Source organism: Mus pahari, chromosome 10, assembly GCF_900095145.1.
Source record: "Mus pahari chromosome 10, PAHARI_EIJ_v1.1, whole genome shotgun sequence".
NCBI lineage: Eukaryota > Metazoa > Chordata > Mammalia > Rodentia > Muridae > Mus > Mus pahari.
In genome coordinates this window covers 34,869,610-34,879,325 of record NC_034599.1, presented here as the reverse complement: position 1 = coordinate 34,879,325, position 9,716 = coordinate 34,869,610, and the positions used below count along the sequence as shown (strand labels likewise).

Below are 9,716 nucleotides of genomic sequence, written 5' to 3'. Positions count from 1 at the left end.
GTCCCTAGTAAGTGGACAGTGCTCTAACAGAATATTGGAGCAGCACAATTTGGTTTTGATGCATTCTTAAAACATATAAAAGACACTGAGTTGAATGGATAAGGGGAGGGGAATGAATCTGGGAGGAATAAGGGCAGTATGATAAATAATATGTACAAAATTCTCAAATTATGTTTGTGTGTGTATGTGTGTGTCTAAAAGGATTTATTAGGAGAAAATTTTGTTTTCTTAGATTTGGAATATAACCACTATTTGCCATTAATTAGAAAACAATGTTCTAATTCTAACTTTTTACATGAATTAATAATCCATAGTTTACATTTATAAAAAATGTTCCTTATGACTATGATATTTTATGTGAGTCAAAAAATAATATCTCCTTGTCATGGGGAAAACTAGTATAAAATTATCAAAAAAACAGACTTTTCTACTGTAAAGATATTTTTCATACCATATATTCTGATCAGTGTTTATACTTCCTCATCTCCTCTACCAGATCCTCCCTAACTCTCCAACCTCCAGTTACACACTTCTTATCTCTCAGTCTTTAGAAAACAAACAGGCTCTGTCTTTAGAAACCAAATAGGAAAATAAAAATACAACAACAACAACAAAAAAACAACAACAATTAAAACACTCAGAACAAAAGAAATGAAGAAAGAAGAACACAGAAAATGTACAGCAGGGGAATCATGTCCATGCAAATACACACACACACACACACACACACACACACACACACATACATACATACACACACACAAACACACACACAAATCACATGAAAACAGGAAAAAATAATATGCAAGAAAATACCAGAAAGGTTAAAAAAAAAAAGTCCAAGGAAATCAATATGAGACAAAAAGATCTTCAAAAATTCCACTGAGTTTGTATTGTGTTGGTCATGTATTTGTCATACAGCAAACTTGGATTGAGATATCTATACAAATATATGCCAACTTAGTCATGTTTGTAATTTGAGTATGTCATAGTATTATGATCTTTAGCTCTCAATAAGAAGAAAGAACTTATACCTTTTATTTCCCAATGCTCTCTAATACAGACCTTCACATTTAATAAAACTTGTATATCACTTTTGTATTTTTGTGAAAATTATTTATTTCAGAGATCAAACTTTCAGAAGGTTGGACAGTACACTTCTTTGAAAAAATGTCATATAATCAAGATACTTTTTATAAAGATACGATCATACATACTTATTCCCCAAATAGAATAAGTAACCTTAGCTAAAAGAGCTATGTTCTATGCCTATATAGCAAAATGAACCATAAAATGCTTTGATGGATTTAAATATATATTTATAGGGTTTTCAGGTTGCCCTCTATGGTGAACTCTGGGACATTCAAGAAATGTTTCTTTTTCTTGTGTAAACCCATTCCTCCATGACAACCATTTTCCCCCACCAAAATAATCACATACTAACAATAAACTCATTACTGGACATACATTTTTGTCTCTGTAAACTTTCTTAAACAAAACTCAGATATGGTATATTTTTTCTATGATAAATATTTCTTTATACATGAAACTTCTTTTTTTGAAATAACTTATTTAGAGCAAGTTTAACATCCCTATTTCTCAGGCTATAGATCATAGGGTTCAGCATGGGCACAATAGTAGTGTAAAACACAGAGGACACTTTGCCTTTGTCTTTGGAGCTGACAGANAAGGGCTGCAGGTACATGAATGCCAGGGAACCAAAGAAGACAGAAACGGCAGAGAAGTGGGAGCTACATGTGCTGAAGGCTTTGAATCTGCCCTCAGTGGATTTGATATGGAGGATGCTAATAATGATGAAGATGTAAGAACCCAAGATAGTCAATGTTGGAATAAAGATATTAAACGCACTGAGACACAGGAGTACTACCTCATTGACATAAGTACTGGAGCAGGCAAGCTCCATCAATGGGAAAAGATCACAGAAGTAATGGTTTATTATATTATTCTTACAGAAAACCACTCTTAGCATGCAGAGAGTATGAATTGCTGCGCCAATGAAGCCCATGCCATATACCCCACCTACCATCCAGGAACAAACTTGGTAAGACATGGTGACATTATAAAGCAAGGGGTTACAAATGGCAACATAGCGGTCATAAGCCATTGCAGCCAACATATGACACTCAGATATAACAAAAGCAATGAAGAAATAGAGCTGAGTCATACATTCCTCATAGGAGATAACATTTTTTGTTGTCACAAAGTTCACAAGCATTTTAGGGGTGATTATTGTGGAGTAACAGAGGTCAATGAAGGACAGACTGCTGAGGAAGAAGTACATGGGTGTGTGCAGGTGCGAGCTGAGCAGGATGAGGATGATCATGCCCAGGTTCCCCAGCACTGTGAACAGGTAGATTCCAAGGAAGAGGAGGAAGAGGGGCAGCTGCAGCTCTGGTTTGTTTGTTAATCCAGCGATGATGAACTCAGTCACTCTGGTCTGATTGCTGTGTGCCATTTCTTCCTGAGAGTTCTATTTAAGAAGAAGAAGAAGAAAAAAAAAAGAAGTTATATATTTATTGTGCTTCCATATACTGAAGTATAATACATAATTTAAGTATTTGGGGACAGACACCACCATTTCTCTGACAATAACTTGTGCATGTTTGATGGCAAAAAAAGGAATTCCTAAATTAAGGAATATGTGAATAACAGGTAGATCCAAGCCATCTGCCTCCATCTGTATTCTATTGAAGATGAGTTTGTTCATGCTTGGTCTCAAACACTTGAAGGCAAGGTATTATTACTTTGTTTTCAATTCCTTAGGACTGTATGTACTTTACTTACAATACTCTCATCTCCCCTATTTGTGAATATTTCAGATTAAAATATGTATATCATTCACAAGAGACCTCAACCAATACTATTGGACGACTCCTGTGGAAATTTAATTTACAAATGAAATAAAAATCCCTTGCACTTTTATTCAGTATTGAATCAGAGCTTTTATTTTGGTAGTTAATTGAGAAAATAATACAAGACATTTTTATGTATAAAGCAAACATGAAGTGTCTTCTTATAAATAATGGTGCTCTATATAGAAAATTCTGAAAGGTATAAATAGTCAAATGTATATCTTTTGAAGCAGTGCATAAAGTTGGTAAGGATGTTCAAAAGAGATCAAGAGAAAACTCAAGAATCATACAATTTATTTCAAATATGTAATCTTGTAAAATTCTTACGAGTAAAAACATAAGCCACAGTAATTGAAAGGAGTTAAAGAGCTATGTAAATGGAATTCAAAGGTTTAGCATTCTAAAATGAACAAAAAACCTAAAATGCCATATAAATTCAGTGCAATTGCTGTGAAATCACAACTCTGTGTAAATACTGATGCACATGCCATACAATGCCTAGAGAATATGTGTGGTTCAGAAAAATCAGAGAAAATTAGAAAGACAGGAGTAAACTTGGGTATTGTACCTTTCCCAACTTGAAAATTGTCTTAAGCATTACAATATATATGTGTCATATTGATTTAAGCATAGATGCACAAATCAATGAAACTATATTGACATTCTAAAAACATCTATGGAGAATAAATTCCCTATAAAGTTGTTATGACATTCCAGAATTGATAGTAACTTTTCAACATGTGGTACTGAATTAATTACATAGCTTCTTTTAATCAATAAAATTAATTTAAAATGGATACTGGAAATAAACATAAGAGTCAAAGATATAACAATAATATTGATGATAATGATAAACCAACAGACTAAATCTTTGCACGTTCGGAATTATTGTAGTTTTTTGTAAGAAACCCAAAGCAGAGACAATCATACAAATTAGTAAACTGAGCTCTTTTTAAAAAATGTATGTGCTTTATAAAACACAAGGTATATCTTGAAAAGATGAAAGACAGAATGAGAAAAAGTTTCAAGGAATATACCTGAATAAAAAAGTCTAAGTGGTGTACATAAAGAACACATACAATATAACAATTAAAAGGAAAAAAGATTCTATTTATAATGGTCAAAAGGTGTGGGTAGCCATTCATCCATTGAGGATACACAAATGGCCAATAATCATGAGGCAAATCTATTCAATAGTGGATGGACAAATGCAGTATACTTTAACCATAAGAAGGGACACTTAATAAAGATGCCTGAAGATGTGAGAGTCTGAAGCATACTAAGTGAAATGAAGCAATATATATATCAGGTATATATATATCAAAGGACACATTTTACAGTAAGTGTCAAAAATAGCCCAGTTCATACACAGAGAGAACTTTCTGCCAAGTTCTGGGGAAAGCAGAGACTGACATGACTGCTTGTGCTAATGAGACTTTAGTTGGGATGATATCAATGAAATGTTCTACCATGCAACATGATATTGTCTGTATGAATAGACTCTAAGAGTATACTAAGCAGGCCGGGAGTGGTGGCACACGCCTTTAATCCCAGCACTTGGGAGGCAGAAGCAGGTGGATTTCTGAGTTCGAGGCCAGCCTGGTCTACAGAGTGAGTTCCAAGACAGCCAGGGCTATACAGAGAAACCATGTCTCAAAAAACAAAACAAAACAAAACAAAACAAAACAAAACAAAACAAAACAAAACAAAACAAAAAGAGTATACTAAGCACATTGAACTATACAATGGAAAAATTATATGTATATGCATTGTATATGTCGATATATATGATGTATATGATATATATGTATGTGTATGTGTATGTATTTGTATATGATGTATATGTATATGTATATGTATATGTATATGTATATGTATATGTATATGTATATGTATATGTATATGTATATGTATATGTATATGNTGTATATGTATATGTATATGTATATGTATATGTATATGTATATGTATATGTATATGTATATGTATATGTATATGTATATGTATATGTATATGTATATATAATTGACACTGGCATATGCCTTCCAACACAACCTGCTGCTTTGTGATCCTCCTGGAAACTATTCCAATCAAGACTTTGCCTCATGCCAAATGTGCACATTAGCATTTTATCTGTGCTGGAATATTTTTCTCTCCAATAAGTATCTAAAAAAAAGTGTTTTGATGACTCATATGCTAGTACAATCACTTAGTGTTTTGTTCTCTCTAATATGAAAACAAGAAAACATAAGCTTTTGTTTTTCTTTGTGTGTGTGTGTGTGTGTGTGTGTGTGTGTAGGGATGTATGAGCCAATATGTGTGTAGAGATCAGAGGACAATTTTTGGGTATGGTTCCTTGCCTTTCCACATTCTTGAGACAGGGTCTCTTTGCCTAAACAATCCAAGGATAACTAGTTCCTTTAACCCCTGTAGCTTCTTCTACCTGTCTCCTATTTTCCAGCAAGGTGCTAGAATTACAATCATTACTATTGCTGATTTTTCTACTGGGTTCTGGGGATCCTTACTCAGGTCTCCAGGCTTATGTAGCAAGTGTGTTCACCCACTGCATAATACTCTCAACCCCACATCCTTGTTACTATTAAATGATAATGAGTTAAAGACATAAGGCACATAATTTAAACTGTTCTTCCATATTTCTTATGAAAGGAGCAAAATGAACATCAGGAAAAAAAGAACATGAAACAATGAACTATTCAGTGGGATCAGCAAACCATATAGCGGTAATTATCAGAAAATCAAGTGATGTCCTCAATAACTCATATCTACTTTAACTGCACAGTTGGCCATCTCCTGCCAAGGATCACCCTCTCCAATTCTACCTTGAAGAATGTCTAGAGTTTATTGTTATTGATTCATAAAAAGTCTAATGGTCTAATGTAACTGATGTCTTCAAGTCATCATTGTCAAAATCTTTAGTAATTTTGTACCATGTGTTTTACAGAGTGCTTACATATACATACATAAGTATGAGTTGAATGTGTCCCCCAAGGTTATGCTAGAACTTTTGTCTCCAGTGTAATAGTGTGGAGAAAGATGTAGAACCTTAAAAAGGAGACCACTTTATAAGATCACCTGTTTAAGAAGAGGAAACTAAGTTTGTTGTCACATGGGCAGATATATAGCATAAGAATGACCTTGGTTTCATGCGCACACTCTAGTGTTCTAGTTTGTGTACCCTTCGTCCTTCATTGTCTCACACAGTGCTATTCATCCTCTGACACTGAACTTCCAAGCACTCAGGGACTAGAGACAAATGAATTTCTGATCATTATATATTGCCTATTTTAGAATGTAGTACTGTGTTCAATCAGCATGTAACAGACACAGACAACAAATCATACAACTCTAAGTTTTTCACTGGCAAGGTGAATGGTTTTTCTGCTCTCTTTGCTTCTCTCCAGTTGTCCCAGGAAGCACTAGTCCTCATCGTAAGATCTGCATTTTGTCTTGTAAATCTTTGTGGCTTTGAGAGTAGTCAGGAGTCCAGACCCATGATAGGTAACTAAGCTAACCTGAATCTGTTTCAGACAAAATCTCTTAGTCCTGAAGCTTTGTATTCAGCTCTGTTAATGCCATCTGCCTAGTTGCATGTCTTCGAACTTAGCAGAGAAGTGCAAGCAACCTCTTCTGCATTAGTTATCTCCCCATGTGTGATAAGTGAGCCATCATCAAGATACCTAAATGGTTTAATGAGATGAAACTTTATTTGGGTGGATCTTAATAGTGCTATTGAGCAGAAATGACACACAATGAATGATGACTATTTCATGTACATTGTTTGATCAGTTTATGTATATCAAAATCTCCTAACATTGTCACCACATTCTAGGTAATCATTACATGCATCCTCTACTAAAGGTTATGGGTCATTTTTTGCTAGCTTTCTTTAAATGTGTTCAGAATGCGTATTAAGCAGAAATGTTACTTAAGTCTAAGTATAATACTTTACCACAAACCACAAGCAATATACTAAACAATGCACCATTCTTTATTCTTGTAAAATTAGTAAGAGTTTTACTTGATTGGACAAATCCTCCCTGTCTGGCCCACTTCTTATACTCTAGGAAAGACTTTATGTTTTATACTTACTCTATGTATGTGAAGTAACTGAGCATTTCTTCTTTTTTTTTTTACATCATTACTTCACTTGGCATATCCTTCGCATTTCCATGTAATTTCAAATAGATTTCCTTTGGAAAATAAACATTTGGTTATTTCCCTGAGAATGGCATGATGACTCAGCACAAATATACTCTTGCTCAGGCATTTCCAGAAGGGTTGTGTTCTGGTGATCTTGCTAGGTTTAAATAGTTTTTGCATTATGTTAATTATTTTTAAGTGTCATTAGTCATTTTCTGCACATTACATAGTTATGCTTGTCCCAGGAAACATCTAAAATTGCCCCTTAGGGTGATAAAATATGAATTATTACTCTGTAGAAATTTAGTATTTCAGCTATTTTGAAAATACACTTTATCAACAGCTTAGCTGGTATCATTCACAAAATTATTATGAAATTTATAGACTAAGACAATTATTGTTAATGTTTCAGGAAGCTATTACATGGAGGTGAGTGTGAATTAATAGTAAAACAATTTAATGGTGATAAGCAGAAATGCTGTCATAAGAATTAAAGACAGAAATACATAGGTGACACGGTCTCTGCTTCTCAAAATCTCTAATACTGAATGCAAAAGGGAGGCAGAGCAATTGTACACTGTGATGGGAGGTCCACAGGAGCATGGTTGCTGTATGCCTGGCTCAGAATGTGACCAACGGATGCTTATTAAAGGAAAATCAAGTCTAGAAGAACTAACAGAAATAACATAAACCTGCAGAGTTTTCAGTGATAGCAAGTATTACTACCACAAGTTTTTGTATTAAATTTTGGATTCATAAAAATAGCAAAGTTAATAAATCAGTTCAAAAAGTTTATTAAAAGAAACAGGGACTCTAACAGTGAAAATGATAGGCACACAATTTAAATACCACCAGATGAACCATATTGATTCATATATGTGTTTAATAAGTGTTGTGTAAATTGAAATTGTCCACTAAAACTTGTTGTTCCCCTAGTATCGGTATGACCAGCAACAAATCAATTTTCCACTTATCGTATGTGTCTTTAAGCATATTTTTTGGCGACATCAAAACTCATTAGGCTTAAGAATGGAATAAGAGTAGGTAGAAGTATGAACATGGTCGTCTTTCCTGCATTTTGATGTGCTATTGGGAGATATAAATGATCATTGTCAGCCAGTGTGGAGAAATTCTGACAACACCCAAGCTTTAGAGTTCAAGATGGACCTCTGAAGTTCTGAGCTTGGAGTGGAGCAAGGAGAGATTAAACTCACAGGCTCACATTTTCTTTCCCTGGAAACCTGTCTCACTGTGAGATGCAAGCTGTAGACTGAATACTCTTCTGTGAGATCTCTCTTCATTTGTTGATGCTGATAATCCACAGTAAAACTACAGCTTTCCTGTATGTCAGGGATCAGTAGGCAAATCTCTACTTCTGAGTAGTACACATGAACAAACAATTGTCATGTCCAGATTGCCCTCAAATCTTCCCGAGGCACTTACCTGAATCATATTATTGTCACATAGCATTTCATACTGAGTTTTCATTAACATTATATGTAAAAAAGAAATTCTCTCAAGGTTTCTTTCCACAAGGGATGGGTTGTTGTGAGAAAAGAACAATTAAAGTTTCATTTATTATCCTTTTTATACAACTCATTAATTCCCACAAGTACAGCTCTTTCCCCCCAAACTACATCTACAATTAAGTTAAAGTCTAGAACCCAAGTCTTAGAGATACAGTTGTAGGAGGTTTTCACAACAATGTAAAAAACAGTTTCTGAAATATTGGAGAATGAATTTAGTCTTTTCCAGTTTTTAAGGGTTGGAGAAATAGAAAATGATTTGTAATTGCTATTAAATGTTACTAACTAGGGACTAGAGCAATGGCTGGGCAGTTTAGACCAGGACTGCTTTTGGAAGCAGCACTCATGTATTTACAAATGCCTGTCATTGTAGCTCCAGAAAAGTATGAGGCCCTCTTCTAGCCTCCATGGGAACCCATACTCCCAGAGATATAGATACATAAGTTGAAGGAAAATAAAATCTTAGGAAAACATTTTAAAAATCATTACATTATATTTTCTTATTGTTTTGTGACATTTTTAAAAATTATTTTATTAGATATTTTCTTCATTTACATTTCAAATGCTATCCCAAATGTCCCCTATACCCTCCCCCTGCCCTGTTCCCCTACCCACTCACTCCCACTTCTTGGCCCTGGCATTCCCCTATATGGGGCATATAAAGATTGCAAGACCAAGGGGCCTCTCTTCCCAATGATGGCCAACCATGCCATCTTCTGCTATATATGGAGCTAGAGACAGGAGCTCTGGAGGTACTGATTAGTTCATATTGTTGTTCCACCTATAGGATTGCAGACCCCTTCAGCTCCTTGGGTAATTTCTCTAGCTCCTCCATTGGGGGCCCTGTGTTCTTTCCTATAGATGACTTTGGGCATCCACTTCTGTATTTGTCAGGCACTCGCATAGCCTCACAAGAAATAGCTATATGAGGGTCCTTTCAGCAAAATCTTGCTGTCATATGCAATAGTGTCTGTGTTTGGTGGCTGATTATGGGATGGACCCCTAGGTGGGGCAGTCTCTGAATGGTCCATCCTTTTGTCTTAGCTCCAAACTTTGTCTCTGCAAATTCTTCCATGGGTATTTTTTTAACTTATTTTATTAGATATTTTCTTCATTTACATTTCAAATGCTATTCCGAATGTCCCTTATACCCTGC

At 34.8% G+C, this 9,716-nt stretch overlaps 1 protein-coding gene across 2 annotated transcripts; it reads right to left on the bottom strand.

The window, feature by feature from the left end:
- Positions 1–1,537: 1,537 nt before the first annotated feature.
- On the bottom strand, positions 1,538–5,526 carry LOC110327831 (olfactory receptor 150). Of its 2 annotated transcripts, XM_021207063.1 has the most exons (2): positions 5,516–5,526; positions 1,538–2,465 (listed from the first exon to the last, which is right to left on the bottom strand). In XM_021207063.1, the coding sequence occupies exons 1-2, from the start codon at positions 5,524–5,526 to the stop codon at positions 1,538–1,540; spliced, it is 939 nt and encodes a 312-aa protein (XP_021062722.1). The 2 variants fall into 2 exon arrangements, with proteins under 2 accessions (XP_021062722.1, XP_021062720.1); XM_021207061.1 differs by lacking the exon at positions 5,516–5,526 and having other exon boundaries at positions 1,538–2,476.
- Between the last annotated feature and the right edge of the window lie 4,190 nt (positions 5,527–9,716).